General features: G+C 39.8%; 1 protein-coding gene across 1 annotated transcript in view; it reads right to left on the bottom strand.

Annotated features, from left to right (window-relative positions):
- Nucleotides 1-19,901, bottom strand: part of Sbf2 (SET binding factor 2) — a 412,779-nt gene that overhangs the window by 29,580 nt on the left and 363,298 nt on the right. The window contains exons 31-34 of the mRNA XM_026781117.1: nucleotides 14,295-14,464; nucleotides 9,215-9,391; nucleotides 3,941-4,042; nucleotides 2,951-3,136 (exon numbers count right to left, since the gene is read on the bottom strand). Coding sequence (XP_026636918.1) covers nucleotides 2,951-3,136; nucleotides 3,941-4,042; nucleotides 9,215-9,391; nucleotides 14,295-14,464 — 635 coding nt within the window. The remainder of the gene's footprint in view (nucleotides 1-2,950; nucleotides 3,137-3,940; nucleotides 4,043-9,214; nucleotides 9,392-14,294; nucleotides 14,465-19,901) is intronic.

Genomic DNA, 19,901 nt, shown 5'->3' on the forward strand with positions numbered 1-19,901 from the left:
CACACACACACACACACACACACACACACACACCCTTTGTCAAGACTTATCTTTAAGAGGTATTTTCAGACTGGGAGGTGGTGGAGCACACCTTTAATCCCAGCACTCAGGAGGCAGAGGCAGGTTCTCTGTGAGTTCAAGGCCAGCCTGGTCTACAAAAGCTAGTTCCAGGACAGTCAGAGCTACCCTGTCATAAAAAACAAACAAACAAAGAAACAAAAAAACAGGCCTATTATATCCAAGGCAGGTTCAGGCAAATTTAAAAGAATAATATTTCAGTTGAAAAGTTTTAATGTGACACAGTTAAAACTGAATACATAGTCCAGTCTTTAGACTTTGAAGTTACATTTTGTTGGTCATGAAGCCTTCACTTGCAAACAATTGAGTTTTCATTTAAAAGTTGGCCTTATTTTTCATTTGGGGCTAAGTAGGTCATACATATACAATGTTTAATTTTTACCTATTTAGAAAAACAGTTATGAGAAGTTTAATTTTTATACCAGGTTGCTTTAATAACCATACTTTGAAAATTTAGCATTTATTATATTTATTCTAAATCCAGCAGGCATATAATTTACATCTCATTGTAGTTATGTTGTAATTTACATATATAATTTACATATATATATAATTTACATCTCATTGTAGTTATGTTAAAGAATTTTACCCCCTTAAAGTTACAGTTTTACTATGCAGATATGGCTGGCCTGGAACTTGCTATGCAAACCTGGCTGGAGTGGAATAATTTGTGGGTATCCTCTTGCTTCTGCCTTCTGAGTGCTGAAATTACAGATGGTGTATCACTATGCCTGGCTAGTAAAGACTTTTTAAAGGTAGGTAAAACAAAACCCCAGAAATGAATGGGGAGAGAAGGACAACATAGTAACAGGCCAAAACCAGTTCAGCAGAATATTGAAGCCGAGGAGACTGGAGGGAGAGTGGTAGTGGCTGGCAGAGGAGAGCTATAGTGGGAACCCTGCAGAAGGAAATTGATTGAGGATACAGAGAAGCCCCCCAAACAGTATTTAAGGTGAAATGGGGCTAAAGTAGCTAGACCCCAGAGTCTTTTCCTGCCTTATGTTATCATGATAACCCTTTTCAGAGTAAGAGACTGGATGGTTAGTTTCTGGAAAAATATACTAGACAAACCCCAAGCTTGAGACTACTAGACACAGTTTGGCTAGTGAAAAGATGTGACTGAAAACAGCATGGAAAACTGACTGTCTATCTCCTGAACTGGAATGTCATGGGTATCTCTTCTGCCCTAATGCTAGTGACAGCCGAGCTCCCCAGCCTGTCTGGTCACAGCTTTACAGATCTTTGCTGGAAGACTGCTGCTGCTTCCTTTCTGAAAGTCAGGGTACTGAGACGTTACACTTTTTCCTACTTAAATAAACATTATATAAAGTTTCTTTAAATTCTCTGGTGTAGCCGGGCTGTGGTGGCGCACGCCTTTAATCCCAGCACTCGGGAGGCAGGGGCAGGCGGATCTCTGTAAGTTCGAGGCCAGCTTGGTCTACAAGAGCTAGTTCCAGGACAGGAACCAAAAGCTACGGAGAAACCCTGTCTCGAAAAATCCAAAAAACAAAACAAACAAACAAACAAAAAAACAAACCTCCGGTGTAAGCATCAGTTTGATTAGTTTTAGTCATGATACATATGAGTTACCACCATTGAAATTAGGATACAGAGCAGTTCCCAATCCTCATGCCTACAGAAATGAGAGCTAAGAGACTCACTTTTCTCCTCTGGCCTCAGGTAAGAACAACTGTCCCCTAGAATATCCCTTGTCTATGAGTCAAAATACAATAAAAAGGCAAATGTTCAAACAGAGAACATACATGTTATTTCTTGCAAGGGTTTCAAAGTTTAAGTTCCCCTGTTATCAGCGCTCCACATCCTGTTTGGCAGGTGGGCTAAGACTACAGTATAGCACTTTTTCACAAAAAGAGAAGAGAGCAATCAGGCACCACCCCAAGCATGTATGGGGAAGGGGAATAGAAAATCACTGCTAGTGGCTACAGAGTGTTTTCTGGGTGATAAAACAAGTCTTAAAATGGTGGTGATAATTTTGCAACTCTGTGAATGGAAAATGGAAATGGAAAAAGTTTAAAATAGGCCAAACTATATGATATATAAATGAGAATTCAATGAAGCTATTATTTTAAAAAGTAAATGATTAACATAACAAAAACAAAACAAAATACAGTCATATGCTGAGATGGTCTTTTCAGAAGACCTACTTTCAGTTCTGAGACTGTCTTCACCTTTCCTCCCAGTCTATTTCAGAGGTTCCCTGCTATTTTTGACATGGGAGAACCTACTTATCCTCCTAGAATGATGATGTGGATAAAACAAGGCTGCAGCATCAGTGCTGTTTTCCTAGGCCAATTTTGCCTTCATGATGAAAGCTTAGTAGCACCCTGTTCTTCATTCCAATCCTGAGCAAGGACTCAGGAAGGGAGTCTAACTGCCATGTCTAGAAAGATGGAGAGAACGGGGAATGATTTCTTCTCTTCTCCCTTCTCTGCATTTGACTGGGCCACACAGTATGGCCTCTTTATCAGCGGCAGTTTGGTTACTTCACTAACCTAAGCACGGCTCTCAATCCTATCAGCCTGCCTGGCCGGGCCTATTTATTTCTCAAGGGATGAGGCTCTTATTCTTGTGCCCATGCATGTGGTAGAGCGTATCCAAACTGGGAAGGCCACAATGTGGCATTTCAGGGCATGCCATACATACAGACTTTTGCTGTTTAGTCCACATTTTGTGGAGCACACTCTAACTAAGCAGTTATCTGGAGGTTAGTTCAACAGCCAGACCAACATTCCTAACTTCAGAAACTAGAATATTCTTCACCAATCCCAGCATGTCTTATGATTGAGCTGTGGCAGCAGCTACCAAGCAGTGTGTCCTTCAGGTCAAGTCATCCTAAGCTTGCTTCACTTACCTGGTGCACACAGTCTAAGAATTGCAAGAAGATGGGAGCAAAACCACTGCCCTGAGAGTTAAGGGCCAAGCTGCTGCGCTGGCTGAATTTATGACCAAAAGAGAGCCATTCTTTTTCAATCAACATCCGGAAGCCTTCGATTGTCCTATAGAAGGGATCGCTGAGTAACTGCACCAGGGATGTCACCTAGGTCAAGAGCAGGATGGACACTTCATTAATTTTAGAGCTAAACAAGTCCTGTTGAACTTTCCTTTTGATGATAGCTAATTCACAAGCAAGGTTACCTGAACAGGAAATATGTTGACTATCTGCTCCAGGATGGATAATCAAATGAATTTTAAAACTTTACAGTAATAACAAAACCCTAAATTCATTTTGGCTACATGTTTCCTTTTAGAGAATTAAGATTTTAATACTTTTTTTTTTTTTTTGGTTTTTTGAGACAGGGTTTCTCTGTGACTAGCTCTTGTAGACCAGGCTGGCCTCGAACTCACAGAGATCTGCCTGCCTCTGCCTCCCGTGTGCTGGGATTAAAGGCGTGCACCACCACCGCCTGGCAAGATTATAATCCTTTAACTGGCTAGTTTGTTGACTATGGTACTAGGCAATCAGTTCAAACCTATTCTACTCTTTGGCAGGAGTAGGTTACTGTCTTAATGTTGCTGACATTCACACACATTTTCTTTTTTATTCTGGAGTAAACACAGGCTTAGAGAGAGCTAGAGAAAGACTGGAGGAAAGCCAGGAGGGTGGTCCATGTTGCACACTGTTAGTCAAGGGCTCTAGCTGCAAGTTTGTATGATGTACCTAATGAGGATGAGGACATCTGATGCTTGACCCAGAGCTGTTAGGGGCATGGCTTGCCAGGGGCTGTTTAGCAGGGGACTTTGTCTGTCCATACACATCAGTCATTATATAAAATAACTTCAAAGGTAAAAACTACATTGAAATACAAATATAAAACACTGAGAAATATGTGTAATGATTTACTTGTGTAGTGATGTCCCAGCCTTCTTCTAGACACACCAAAACGGAAGACCCATTCTCAAGTACTTCTGATACAACCACAGCCAGCTGCATTATCCTGTGAAGCTGAGAGAGAAAAGAAGGTACAGTTAGAGCAAGCACTTATTGTCTTTTTTGACTTATTGTAATTTGTATAATATATAATGAAAATAGGAATTATTTATTCACTTGTTTTTAGTGTGTATGTGTGTAAGTGCAGGCCTGTGTGTTCTGTGGAGTTGTGTATGGGGGGGATAGAGGACAATTCTTGGGAGTTAGTTCTTGCTATCTTATAGGATCAGGGGTTAAATTCACACCATCAGGTCCAAGCACAGATGCCTCTAACCACTGGCTTCCTCAGAACAATTTCAGATTTATAGTGCTTGCTGTAACACTTGATGCTGTTTTTTCAAAGTACTTTACGATCTTACAACAGCACAATTCTCAAGGTAAAACAGCAGTTTCTGAATTACATTTTTCAGGGGAGGGAAATATAAAATTAATATGGAAATATGTTTCTTATTTCTTAATATTGATAAATCTATTTTATGGGCACTGAATAACTGACAGTTCCCATAACTACTTTTCAAACGATGCAAATAATTGAAGTTATGAGGCCAGGGTCAGAATCCTATTTCTCATGTTTCAGTCAGCCCTAAGCAAGAGCTGTGACTAGTAAGGCTACTGATTACATCTTTTTTATTATTTTATTTTATGTATATGGGTATTTTTTTCCTGCATTTTTGTCTGTGTACTGCTATGGTGCCTGCTATCTGTGGAGGCCAGAAGAGGGCACTGGTGGATGTTAACTGTCATGTGGATACTGAGATTTGAACTCAGGTCTTCTGGAAGAGCAGCCAGTGCTCTTAGCCACTGAGCTCTCCAGCCCCATACTGCTGCTTTTTTATTATTTTGTTTACTCTGCATTATGAGCTATGACCACTGACTAAATTAAGCTCCTCTGTATTACTAATGTCTTCTACACTCCCCAAACATTCCTATTTTCAATGAACAGCTTGGTAATGATATTTTTACAACCTTCTCTTGTGTCCTGAATGATTCATACTTACATATTTTAATAACTGGCCAGTTTACTTCTGATGGCATTAAAAGTCTCCCTTATTTATAAAGCTTACGCATGCTGTAGGACGTGTAGGATGTGGCACTAGCTGATCAGAAGCAGAAGTCAGACTCACTATCAATTTTGAAGAATCAAACAATGGCGTGGGACAATTGTCTGTATTCTGTCAATTATATTTTAAATAAACACTGACTGGTCAGTAGCCAGGCAGGAAGTATAGGCAGGACAACCAGAGAGGAAGTAGAGGTGGGTCAACGAGAACAGGAGAATTCTGGGAAGAAGGAAGTCCCCTCTGTAATCGTGACTTGGCTACAGAAGAAGCATGTGATTGCTTCGCTGAAAAAGGTACGGAGCCATGTGGCTAACATAGACAAGAATAATGGGCTAGTATAAGTTATAAGAGTTAATAAGAAGCCTGAGCTAATGGGCCAATCAGTTTATAACTAATGTAGACCTCTGTGTGATTTCTTTGGGACTTAATGAATGCAGGAACTGGGTAGGACAGAAAACTCAGAAAACAAAAAAAGATGAGATGAAGCACTTGAGCAAAAGAACGACATAATGCTTAAATAGTTAAATTTCTTGCCAAATCAAATTAAATATAAGCAAATTTAAAGATCTATTTATTTAATAAATATGTGTGTGAGTATGGTGTGTGGCATAGTATGCATGTGCCTGATGAGCCTGTGAATGTCAGAAGGAGGTATTGGATCCTCTGGAACGAGAGTTACGGGCAGTTGTGAGCTACCATGAGGATGCTGGAAACTATATCTGGGAAGAGCAGCAAGTGTGCTTAAGTGCCAAGCCATCTCTCCAACTCCTTTTTTTTTTTTTGCAAAAGATTATTTTATTAACTACATTTGTGTGTGTGTGTTTGCCATACGCATGCAGGTGCCTTTGGAGAACAAAGGTGTCAGAACTCAGAGCTGGATTTATGGGCAGTTGTAAGTCACACAAAGGGGGTGCTGGGAACTTGGCTTTTCTTCAAGAAGAGGACATGTTTTTAACAGCTTGAACTTCTCTTTAGCCCAGGCAGATATACTTAAATATAACATATCAGATCCTGCTGCTTTAGATACTAAACTCTCTGGTTTAGAACACTGAGAAGTCAAGCTGGACCAGTCTAGTGCTCAGACTGCTTGAAGGTATTATGCTATGCAGGCTGCAGGGGAAAGAATTATCCTCTTAGCCTTAGTCAGCTGTGGTTCCTGTGTGTAACCCTACCAACTGGACAACACTGGCAAGTCTGACTGAGGGTAACCAATTGTACCTGACTGGATTTGAGGCCTGCTACACAGAAGAAAAATTCATGTCTGCTTATTGTAAAACTGGGTGAAAGCCCATGGCCAGGGAGGTCATAGGTTCTAGTAGGAAGGCTACTACTGTTGCTTATCTAAGTAAACATGTTCTACCTGTCAAACTGCCTTCTACATAATTCATTCATGCCCACAGAGTAGTGCTGTCATTAGCTAGGTCAGGAAGCTTCTTTGTGCAGTTGGTAGTGGTAACTGTAGAGACTAAACTGGTAAAAGTGATGAGAAAGATTGACTGTTGACTGTTTGGCCCTAAATGGAAGATCTATACCACATCCTCCAAAGCACTGGGAACATTATGGAAGTGGAGACAGAAAGCATGTAAGATCCGGGAAGAAGGGAAGAATGTTGTGGCATCCTGTCCTCTGGAGATGTCATGGCTGCTGCACTTGGGAACTCACAGCAACTGTGATTACCTACAAAAGACCTGTACAAAACTGGGGTAATCAACATTCTATCCCACAGAGGGAGCAAGGTCGCCTGAGGCCCAACCCCTCACTGGAGAGGTATGTGGGTGCCAGGGGAGGAAGAGGCATTTTCTTCAGTGGAACAACCACTGATAAGGCCCCTATGGTCTTGTAAATACGCCCTCACCATGCAATCCTAACAAAATGCATTGTATCACCAAAGGCAAAAAACAAAAACAAAAAACCCATAAAAATAGAAGGAGGTTAATTAGGAAGAGGGAAGGAATCAGCAGGGGGTCACAAATGGAATCATTAGGAGGGGGACAATGAGGGTAATAGAGTGTGAATATATCCAAAATATACTATATATATATATATATATATGTCATATTAGGTATAATTAATAAATGCTATTAATTAATAAAGGTGTCAAGTGAGGTGTAATAAAATGGCCTTGTACCATTTCCTCATTAATGGAAGACCTATTATAAAGTAGAAAAGACTGAGATTCTAATTGGACTTGTTTTGTTTTTCTATAACATAATAATTTCTATTTTAATGACTCACTGTTTTCTGGCATTAATGTGATTGCTGTATAACACTGAGAATATGCTATAAAACACTGCACTGTGCACCTCTAAAGGGATGAATTTTATAGTAAGAGAATTATGTTTAAAAAAAGATGTTTCTTCCTGGCAGTGGTGGCACACACCTTTAATCCCATCACTTGGGAGGCAGAGGCAGGCAGATCCAGCCTGGTCTACAGAGTGAGTTCTAGGACAGCCAGAGCTGTTACACAGAGAAACTCTATCTATTTGTTTATACTGTTGAGCCTAGGCTTCAATGGCTGAGCCATCTCCCCAGCTTAACATGTTTGTTTGTTTTTGTTTTTTATTTTGGTTTTCCAAGATAAAGTTTCTCTGTGTAGACTACCTCTGCCTTCCAAGTGGTGGGACTAAGGCATGCACTATTATGCCTAGCTTAACTTCTAAAGCCAGGCCAACTGACTCAAAATTCATACTGAATAATAAACAGTACAGAGTTCAAGACCATATGTCCCAAATATGTCTCAAAGTTCAAGACTTTGAGCACGATATGACACAATATGCACAATTAACCCATCTTTGAAGTAAAACACACATTTAAAACAGACCTCGGTTATTTAAGTAATCACAGGAGCAAGGTACAGGAAAGTTCTTCATTTTTTCCTACTGCACAGCTATTAGACTGAGTGCTCTTGAGAGGATATGCTAACACAGTAGAACAATAGTACTAAGTATTTTCAGCATTTAGTTTCTGGTGCAGGTCCACTTTCTGGCAAGGAACAGAACATAGAATCTATCAGAAATGTAGATGGGAATTGGGTGGTGAGGATAATTTGGGGCTGGGGCTCATAGCTCAGGGATAGAGCAACGTGCCAGTGAACTTCTTCCATGGGTACTCAAGAGTATTCTGAACTTCCTCAGGGTAGAAAACGTATTAGTGCACATGTGGCTATGTTTCTCTGTAGTTTAAGTGCCTTGATAATACTCACTGCCCTGGGTGCTGACATTTCTTGGTTATTTCTCATAGTCATTGGAGAAATAACTCTCTCTTTGACAGATCAGAATTAGACAGGGAGTTGGGGGAGCTGGAGCTGTAACTCAGAGACAAATATCTGTTAGCCTACATGGGGCCTGGGTTTGCTCTCCAGCACTGGGAGGAACAGGCAGACAGGGTACTTGGAGAAAACTGTCAAACTAGAAATTGGAGGAACTAGAGCTTGCTGCAGATAGGAAGGAACATGAGCACAGACAGCAGATTTCACTGCAGAGACCCTGCTCTCTGCCAAACTGGCATTACTGCCTATAATGTGTATGTCATAAATACCTTTCTTTCTATGGTATGGAAGAAATGTAGGCATATGTATGCTGGCAAACCATGTTTCCCTTAATTTCTCAATAAAAATTCAATTAGAAATGTCTTCAGGGTGATTTGCTGAATGATGACGGATATCTAATTTTCCCAGACCTTAGGTAGTTTGGAGTATCTAGTAATTGATGGCTGGTGTGTGGGTGAATCTGAAATTTAGAGACACAGAAAGGCAGAAGTAAATGGGAGGTAAGAGAGTCAGAGGGAAAGGCATGTGGAGTCATGCAGAAATCACCTTTTGTTCCGGATCCTTGCTGACTTGACAACAGCACAAGGGAGCTATGACTCCATGTGACTGACTTTCTTGCACATCACATTCCTGCACAATATGCCACACTTTCAGTTACACAGAGAAAAAACCCTAGGTGATCAAGAATCTGTCCTCACACGTAGGCCCTACTGTTTCTTGGAACTGAGAGGCCTTTACAATGGGCACATGACAAAGGAAGAAAATGGGGAGTGGAGGGGAGAAAATACTTTTCAGATGTTGGTTGTATACCTTCTTAGGGTGTTCTCTGAGTACACAATATCTTTCCCCTGATGTTACCTGTGGCAACCACTCAGAATCTCCCAGGGCCTTCAGGAACGTCACTTCCGAGTCTGTAGGAATGGTGCTCGGGATACAAGCCCTCATCAGCTTCTTAAAACTGGCTTTCACTTGTCGAATTTCATGGAATTCAACAGGAACAAACTCACAGTTTAAAGCAAATTCTACCTTGAAGCTCTGAATATGAAGATACAGAGAATTAGGCAGATAAAAGAACAAAGCTTTCCCCAGGGCAATGCTTAATAATAAACACTATGTTGTCAAATAGCTGCAGCCAGCTTTAGTGGTTGGCCAGAATGGCAAGTCTAATCCTTTCTAGGGGTAGATTACTTAGCTCAAAAATGATGTCATTCTGAGAACTTATCTAACACCAAATACAGGGCAATTCTAAGGCCATGAACCACGAATGCCTGGGCATGGTGGTGCACACCTTTAATCTCAGTATTTGCAAGGCAACAGCAGGCAGGCCTGCCCCCCCCCCCCCTCTGTTTTTCAAGACAAGGTTTCTCTGTAGCTTTGGAGCCTGTCCTGGAACTCACTCTTGTAGACCAGGCTGGCCTCAAACTAACAGAAATCCACCTGCCTCTTCCTTCTGAGAGCTGAGATTAAAAGCATTCATCACCACTGCCTGACCAGGCAGATCTCAAGTTCGAGGCTACCCTGATCTACAGAGTGAGTTCAAGTTTAGCCAGAGCTACACAGACAAACTCTGTCTCAGGGGAAACAAACAAAGAACCAGTGACAAATAAACAACATAGTTAATACAACAGTAAAAACTTTGTTTCCCAAGATGTACACTGTTAACTGAAGGGTAAAATATACTGTTGGAGTTCCAGAACTGAACCAACAAAATTCTGTAGTTATAAACAAATTTCTTATTATGCAAATAAAATAAATTAATTATATTAGTATCAAAAGATAAACATTATGATCTCATTGCAATTTGGTTACTTTTTAAGTCATTAAGATTTTACTTACAATAAAATGTCTTTTTTGATTTCTAAACTGTCATTTCTTTTCTTGAAACATGTATCACTTATGTTTCTCGAGTACCCTTTCACTTATGTCTTTATTTCACATGGAATTTATTTTGTGAGGTATGGGCTTTGCTTGTGCACATGCATGTAGAGGGTCATACACACACTCACTGATGTAGGATGTCCTTCTATAGGCTGTGAATATGTGAATATGATGAATAAAACTTTTTTGGCCAATGGCTAGCCAGAATAGATCCAGGTTGGAAATCCAAACAAAGATATGGAGAGAAAGAAGGCAGATTCAGGGAGACACCATATAGCTGCTGAGGGAGTAACATGCCAAGGCATCACCGGTAAGCCAGGGCCATGTGGTAATACACAGATTAGCAGAAATGGGTTAATTTAATTGTGAGAGCTAGTCAGTAATATTCATTGACCAAAGAATTATAATTAATATTAAGCCTCAGAGTGATTATCTTTTTTTTTTTTTTTTTTGGTTTTTCGAGACAGGGTTTCTCTGTAGCTTTTTGGTTCCTGTCCTGGAACTAGCTCTTGTAGACCAGGCTGGACTCGAACTCACAGAGATCCGCCTGCCTCTGCCTCCCGAGTGCTGGGATTAAAGGCGTGCGCCACCACCGCCTGCAGAGTGATTATCTTATAAGCAGTTGTGGGACCAGATGGAACACTTTATAAAAGCTTCCAACTACCCCCCCCCTTGTATCAAGAGATAGGATCTCATGCATTCCAAGTTGGCCTCAAAACTTACTAGCTGAGGACAGCTTTGAACGTCTAATCCTCCTGCTCTAGTTCCCAAGTATTGGGATTACAGGCATGTGCTACCATACCTGGTTTATGTGGGGCTGGGGGTCAAATCCAGGCTTTGTGCATTCAAGGAAAGCACTCTACCAACTGAGCTTCATCCTTAGTCTCATATTTATCATTAAAGAATGATACAGGCATAGGGATGTAATTTCAGTTTGATAATCTGAAGAGACCTCTGAATTCTCATGCCAAAGAATCAATCATTCTTTTAGCCTCTTCTCACTTTCTTTGATATCTACTAGATCATCTCTTTTTTCAAAGAGTAAAGCTGTATTCTGGAAATTGGTTGTATAACAATGTGAATATACCTAGTATTACGATCTTAAAAATGGTTCAGTGGTTAAGAGCACCGACTGCTCTTCCAGAGGACCCAGGTTCAATTCCCACATGGCTGTTCATAACTGTCTGTAACTCCAGTTCTAGGATACCCCCATACAAACAAAAATTCAGGGAAACACCAACACACATAAAATAAAAATAAATTATTAAAAGAAAGTTTAAAAACTGCTGCTTATATATTTGGTTCATTTGATGTTTAATTTTATATTTTACTTGTTGTTAAAGTCCAATTAAAATTTTAAAAGACGGGGCAGATGCGTTAGTGCATATCTTTAATCCCAGCATTGGGGAGACAGGGGCAGATGGAGCTCTGTGAATTCCAGGCCATCCTGGTCTACACTGCGAGTTCCAGGACAGCCAGGGATACATTAATAGAGACCCTGTCTCAACAAACAAAACAATGCTTTTTTAAGAAGAGGACTGTAGGAGTGGCTCAGCTGGTAACGTGCTTGCTTGCAGGCATGAGGACCTGGGTTCTGTTCTCTTTCTGCTTCCTTTGTTGGGATACAAAGGTATGTAGTTGCAACAGAAAATCACCAACAACAGCTAGAATCTATAACATATATGAGACTTACTGATAGACACAAGTAAGAAAAAAGAGGAAGGGAAAAAAGAAAGGAAAGATCCTAAGTGGTCTGTCTTTCTCACTAATTATCCATGATCACACAGTTCCTCTGAGACCTCATACAGAAAGGGAATACCAGAGGTGAGTATTCAGATAGTCAAACCTGGGGAGGAAGTTCAGGTCACATAAGTGTGCCAAAAACAAACACTACACAGACAACCTTTGCTTGCTGTGGAAAAGAGTTCTATTTTCTAGACACATAATTAAGTGCTGTGTCAGAAGACATGTATGCAAATTTTAAATCTGAGCGTTACCTAAAGGTTTCACGGCCTTTACCTTCTAGGCTGTGACTAACTGGTTGCAGCTGTCTAGGTAGTGGGAAAGAGTTAGCCATGCCAGCCTGTTACAGCAGAGATGACTCAGTCGTTGGCGTTGCAAGGGCCAAGCATGTGGGTTCCTGCTGAGAGTAGCTCGCACACAGCCTCTGCTCTATGGTTCAGCCAAAGGTCTGTCTGGATTGCTCAGTGCTAGACTTTGAGAAGATTTCTGAATTAACAGATGCTTCCACTTTATATTTGTTGACAGAAATAACATTTTAGCTGAAAAAATTGTATCTATTTGCCAGGTGGTGGTGACATATGCCTTTAATCCCAGCATTTGGGAGGCTGAGGCAGGCAGATCTCTGAGTTTAAGGCTAGCCCGATCTACAAAGCAAGTTCTAGGACAGTCAGGGCTGCTACACAGAGAAACCCTGTCTTGGAAAACCAAAACAAACCCAAAAAAAATCCCACAAACGCTTATTTATTATTTATTTACTTTTTGTGTGTGGAGGTGGGCACATGCCACAGCATCTCTGGAGGTTAGGGTTGTTAGAGCACCTGTTCTGCAGGCTCTGAGGATTGAATTTAGGTCATCAGACTTTGTGGTAAGAAGTATCTTTACCCACTGGGATGGCTCAACATTTATTTTTTAAATGCACGACTTGGAAAACATTGAACTTAAAAAATTACTGTTGATTCTGGAAGCAGATACTATTTTTACAATTTATAAAATCTTACATAGCAAAGCCCTTCAGCACAGTAACAGGCTAAAACAGCTGATATTTTGAATTATCTGACCTTAGAACCCATATCTCTATGTATACAGGTCTGAAAAGTTTGAAAAAAATGTTACGTAATAAATAAGGCCTTATCTTTCCTTGTCTTCGAATGCAGTGCAGCATTCTGTAAAAAGAGTTCACAGAATAAAGGCTGTTTATTTATAGAGCACAGATGCCTATGAGAACTGAATGAAGACAGTGGAAATACAGTCTAAATAAGCCTTATTTCTCTTTTGTATTTATACTTCCTGATATCTTTTGTTTTAAAAAAGATTATGAATATTCATCCTCATGGCTAATAAAATTCACAGAACCATCCATACATAAATATACATATATAAATACACACACATATAAATAGCTAACTAAAAAATTAAACATTCTTTTGGTCCACATGTTCTTGTGTTTGGTTATACATGTAAATGCATGGTGAACAACATGCACATGCAGGTTTGTGTGGAGGTCAGAGGTCAAGCTTGGATGTAGTTCCTCAGAAGCTGTCTATTTTTTTTCCCTTTCTCTTTTTCCATTTTTCATGTGTGTATGGAGCATGTGTGTATGGACACAAGCATGGACAAAAAGGTTCAGAGTGATGTCAGGATTCATGCTCAGTTGCTCTTCTATCTTACTCATTGAAGCAGAGTCTCTCAGTCAAACCAGATCCCCTAATATGGTTAGTCTTGCTAGCCAGTTTGCTCGGGGGATCCTGCTCTTGCCTTCACAGGCTGGAATTATAGGCAGGCTGGCATGTCCATCCAGCATTTCCAGTGGGTTTCTGGGGCCTCACTCTGCATGTCAAGCACTTTAACTGCTGAACTATCTTTCCACCCCATCAATCATCTACTTTGTTTTTTATTTTTATTTATTTATTTTTAATTTTAATTTTTTGAAACAGAGTCTTTCAATGGGACCTGAGCTTTGCTGGCCAACTAGTGAGCTCCAGAGATCTTCCTGTTTGACCCAGTGCTAACACCACAGGAATGCACGATCATCCCAGTTTTTAATGTGGGTACTGGAAATGGAATTCAAGTCCTTATGCTGTGCAGTAAGAGTGCTTTACTGGTGGAGCTATCTCTCTAACCTTACCTATGTTTTCTTGAGACAAGGTTCTCATACAGTGGAGGCTGGCTTTGAATTCCTGGTCCTCCTTTGTCCACACCATGCCTGGTTCAGAACTAAGCTTTATTTTCCCCTTATGGTAAAGTTAGTTTGTGATAGAGTTTATAAGCTGCCTTTATGGTGCTAAGTTTTCTAAGTGAGAGAAAAAAAAAAGCTTACCCTTAGTTGTGACTTTTCGCCAAATATATAAAGGGCAGCTTGTCGTTTTAAGAGCTGGTTTTGTAGGAAGGAGGCTGAGTGATCCTTGCCTGCCAGCCTGGCACCAACATCGATGAAGGATGTTGGAGAGCTGATCAAACGCGTGCTGGAACGAAGACTTGCCCATACACCTTCACAAAAGTGAGAAAATGGAATGAGAAAATGTGGGGATGACAGTAAGACACATGCTCTGGGCAGTTTTAGTGGGGATGTCAGGTAATCAGTCTAAGCCATGGATCATAATCATTTGCCACTTATTTTTTGCAATATAAACATTATTTGATATAGTAGTTTAAAATCACTTTGTCTTAGATTTAGAAGAATTTAGTAAATCATATCTCATTTCATGCTGACATAAACTTGGTATTTAAAGTAAATATGAGAGCATAAGCAGAGTGTGCGATGCAGGGAGCAGTGGCGGCAGGAGACAAGGAGGGGCCTGAGCATGGGTCTCTGCAGCTCTCAGGCGTCACCAGAGGCCTGCTCTTCTGCTTATTTACTCGGTGGAATAAACTACATCATGAGACAAACCAGAAACTTACTAATGCTGGGTATAGAATGCATATGTGGGTAAGTAAAAAAAAAAAATGACCTACTTTTAAACCACTAAACATTCTTTCCTAGAGTATTCATAAAAGAATTTATAAATTTAGTAATGTGCACTTCATTTAATTTAGGTGTATTTAAAATATACAGTCAGAAGCAGACATCTTTCAGGAGAACGTCCATACACACTAAACAGACAGAAGAGCCTTACTGTATAAGTAATATAAACCAAGTTTCTATTCATTAGAGATATCAAGGACTTCCTGTGTGAGATGATTCAAATGTTGAGCATCCACGAGGCATATACTAACTCTCAACTTAACCCTACAGCACCTTCAAGGCTGCAGAGATGGGGTGAGGGCTGGAAGACCTCCCCAAAGTTGGGTTTTCTTGTGTAAACCTGAAAAGGCTATTTCAGAATCTTTCCCCAATGATAAATCAAACCCTGTTTCTAAATCACTAGAAGTTGCCTCAATAATGCTGTTACCTTCTCTCTCTATCAGCATTTCTGGAGCTTAATAGACCAGTTAGAAAGAAAAGGGAAGGTGATTTCTGCTTAAAAGGAAGGTATTTTTCTATGTAATCTGCAAGTTTTCCTTAGGCATCATGGCAAATGGTTTTTAAGTGGAATCACAGGAATTTCATAATACAAATGAAACTAAAGAATATAATTTGACAAACATAAAAAGTTATTTGTAGTATTTAACTATCATATGAAAGTGATGGTAAAATATGACACACTGAGACACATAATACAATACCTTGATTATGAACTGTTTCCTTAGCTGAAGATTTGGGATTTGACTGAGTGAAACATTTGTCTCTGTACCCATGCACTGGTAGGTAAGGTTAAAGACAGAAGAAATGAAATGTATACAGCAGCAAACATCAAAGCAATCGAGTAAGAGAAGAATGTTTAGTTTTTAAGGTTAAGTTAACACTGGAGGAAAATACAAATACAAGTATTAATTAACAAACAGAAAGCTTCCCAATAACAAAAAAGATGAATTGAGTGTCTACTGGATGAATTCTCAGCACCTGTTTATAAACACTGTAAGCGCAATGAAATGGACAGCACAGCAGAGGGTGCCACTAAAAAATTATACCAAATGGAACAAGCTTTTGAAGACTGTCAGACAGAAATAAGTCTATATAATAAAAGTAGGGAATTTGGGTATATGTGTTAATGTTAGAAGTACACTGGCCCTCACACTGAAGGAGAGTGGCAAAAACCATGTGTTGTCCCACAGATCTGTTCTCTGAGCAAGGTCCCACACCAGGGAACAGTGAAGCTCTAGCAACCATTTGGGATAACTGAGGGCATGTTCTGCAGTGAGCATTAAGATTGCCACAGCATCTTCCTTTCTCCTGTGCACTCAGAAATTATATTTATATTTCATAAATAAGTAAAGTTGCAATCAGCAAAAATTCATGATCCTGTGACAATACCTAATACCACCAATACAAATTGTGATGGCTGAAGTAAATGGCTTCTCTTAAAATTGTTATTAGCACCAAAATGATAGGCAACATTTGAGAAAATACTTTTGTAATTTGAGTAATATTTTTACCAGTTAGACAGAAAGAGTTTTGTGACTATGGAAAACTTTACCTGGTAATAACAAAAATGGTGAGTAGTTACATTATTTCCAGAGAAAAAGAACTATTCAAATCAATCAAGGGAAATAACTGTTTTCAGAATTACTAATAACATTATTATCTCTACAGTGCAAAAACTGCATAAAACATGATCTCAAATCTAATAATAGGAAAAAAAAATCATTGGAAGTGATGTTCATTCCTATCTCACTCCCTTGGAAGCAAGAAATAATAGGTACTCATGGCCTTAGTAGCCAAATGACACCCGAGTAAGGGCTGCTTACTTACGCTGTGCCCAAGCTGACTTGAAACTTACATTAATCCTGCCTTAATTTCTCAAAGAGGATAAACCTTCAATAGTGACCTGTGTAACCATGCGACTTGGACCTGTCCAGAAGTGGCTACGAGGACTGTGCCAGTGAGGGAATGATGTGGCTCATTCTTTTCATGGGACACATTGTTACTTTGTTCAGACCAACTTTCAGAGAGAAGGGAAAGTGATGCTTAAGTTGTATCTGTTGGTGACATAGTTTACTCTCAATGTGACCTTACACCTAGCTCAGTACACAAGATACAGATACAGTCAGTCAATGCTGCACTGAAATGGTTCAACTCTAAATAGATTGCTGCTTGCTATGGAAACTTGGCAAAGTTAATTTTAAATAGCTGAAATATCTATTTTTGAAGTAGTTACTTCAAGGTTATACTTTGAAATAAAAAAATAATGCTATTCACATCTTCTTAAGTGGCTTTTTCCTTTTTTTTTTTTTTTGGCTTTGTGAGACAGAGTTTCTCTGTAGATTTAGAGCCTGTCCTGGAACTAGCTCTTGTAGACCAGGCTGTCCTAGAACTCATAGAGATCCGCCTGCCTCTGCCTCCCGAGTGCTGGGATTAAAGGCGTGCACCACCATTGTCCGGCTCTTAAGCAATTTTTGTGAACAAAAGATATATCCTCTTTCTTATAATTCATCAACTTGTAGACTAACTGCAAAGTAATCTGAAAACCAATGATGGCCAATCACAAGTCCTGCTCACCCTGCTCCTTAGAGCAAGAAAAGTATACAATGGATATAAGAAGTAAACCCCAAATTAAGACTGTATGTCAAAGACAGGAATATGAAATCAGAAGAGCAAAAAGGAGGCTAAGAGGAAAACTAGAAAAACAAGAGGTTCTTCTGACACAGGTGACGAAGGGACTGATAAAGAAGCAGTGCCCAGCCCTCAGGAAGAAATGAGACCTGGACTTGCAGGAGGCCTAAGGAAGCACCTGCAGGCTGTAGGTGTCTAGTCTTGCCCAGTCTGATCCAACTGCGCGTCTGCCTGTCAAGGTCATGTAAACTTAAAAACTTAACGTCCTATTGTCCATCAATTGTAACTTTACATGGAAGAAATGCACATAAGAGATATATTAGGGTTATACAGAGAAACCCTGTCTGAAAAAAAAAAGCCTGAGAGAGAGAGAGAGAGAGAGAGAGAGAGAGAGAGAGAGAGATAGAGACAGACAGACAGACAGACAGACAGACAGACAGAGAAAGAGTGAGAAAGATATATTAAAGCAGCTCTAGGACCATGGAGGAGTAAGTGAATCTCAGTATATAATCGTTAATCACTGGGCCTTTGAAAACTATGGGAGGCTTTGGCAGTAAAGAGATAGAGTGAAAGAATGAGACCTGCTTAAGGGTCAGAAGACAGGCAACTGGTTGAGAGCAAAAAGCTGTAATAAGTATACAAACCAAGTTCACAAAAAATTTATAGCAAGAAATATTTGGGTAAGGGATCAGAAGTAATAAGTATGTATAACTTCATATATGAAAAAAAATGGGTCCTAAACAGGAAAGACAATTTTTAAACCTAAATTTATCTTAGAGGCCACCAGCCAAATATGGGAATAGATAAATGTTCTTGAAGTTTATAAAAATAAAATACAAGAGTGGGGTATTGGGGGACAAATGAAAATATCTAGGTGTCTTCTGGAAGTTGCATTTTACCAAAAATTAAATGAAAAAAATTACTGACTTATGTTTCCTGACAAACCCTGAAGGGCTCTAAAATCTGAAACATCTGGATGACGACATGATGGATCAAAAACTTTCTGATTTTGGATTCTGTATTTTTGGGTGAAGGATGCTTAGCATGTTAATTAAAGTCTGTGTAAATATTCCACAATCTAAAACAAACAAACAAACAAACAACAAAACCACTCTAAGATGTCAAATACATCTGGTCCATGGCATCTGAGATAAAAGATATGCAACCTGTACAAATGTTCATCAGAAAGCTGGAGTTGGGCCAGGCAGTGGTGGTACATGCTTTTAATCTCAGCACTCAGGAGGCAGAGACAGGTGGATCTCTGCGAGTTCGAGGTCAGCCTGGTTTACAGAGTGAGATTCAAGACAGGCTCCAAAGCTACGGAGAAACCCTGTCTCAAAATACAGGGGGAGCGAGGGAGGGAGAAAGCTGGGGTTGGGCTATGATTCATCTGTAAAGTTCTTGCTTAGTATATAGGAGGCCTAACTTCAACCCCACAGGTACTATAAGCACACAGAAAGGGTTAGTTGTAAACATTTATAAAAATCTGGCAATACTTCATGACAGGAGAAATCCCAGGATTCTAAAGAAAAATATACTGTCTCTTGCTTCAAATTCATTGAAGAAAAAAAATGAAAAGAATGAAGTTTGTATCTTAAACTTAAAAAAATCCAGAAAAAAGAAAACTACATGTGACTTGTTATGGGTGCTATGTGTCTGCTCAAAATCAAATACTGAAATCCTGAGCCTGGAACCTCAGAAGTAATTGTATTTGGAAACTATGTGGTACAGACATAATTAGTTAATATAAGGCCATACTGGAATAGACTAGACCCTATGACTGGATCCTTATAAAAAGAAAAAAAAAAACTTGGGGAAAGATATTGTAGTGGTTTGGAAGAAAATGGCCCCTATAGGGAGCAGAACTATTAGGAAGGTTGTTGTAGTAGGTGTGGCCTTGTTGGAGAAGTGTGACACTGGGGGTGGGCTTTGAGCTCTCATATGCTCAAGGTGCTCTCAGTGTGGCACACAGTTGCTTCCTGTTGATTGTGGATCAAGATGTAGAACTTTCAGCTCCTTCTCCAGCACCATGTTGGCCTGTACACTGCCATGTCCTGCCATGAAGATAATGGACTAAACTTCTCAAATTGTAAGTCCCCCCAATTAAACACTTTCCTTTATAAGAGTTGTCATGGTCATGGTGCCTCTTTATAGCAATAGAACAGTAACCATCACAGACATAGAGAATGTCACATAAAGATGAAAACAGAGAGCTGAGTGATGCCTCCACAAGAAAACAAATGCCATGGATTTCTTTTTTTTTTCTTTTTTTTTTGTTTTTTTCGAGACAGGGTTTCTCTGTGGCTTTGGAGCCTGTCCTGGAACTAGCTCTGT

The sequence above is a fragment of the Microtus ochrogaster genome, chromosome 8, assembly GCF_000317375.1.
Source record: "Microtus ochrogaster isolate Prairie Vole_2 chromosome 8, MicOch1.0, whole genome shotgun sequence".
In the NCBI taxonomy this organism is placed as follows: Eukaryota; Metazoa; Chordata; class Mammalia; order Rodentia; family Cricetidae; genus Microtus; species Microtus ochrogaster.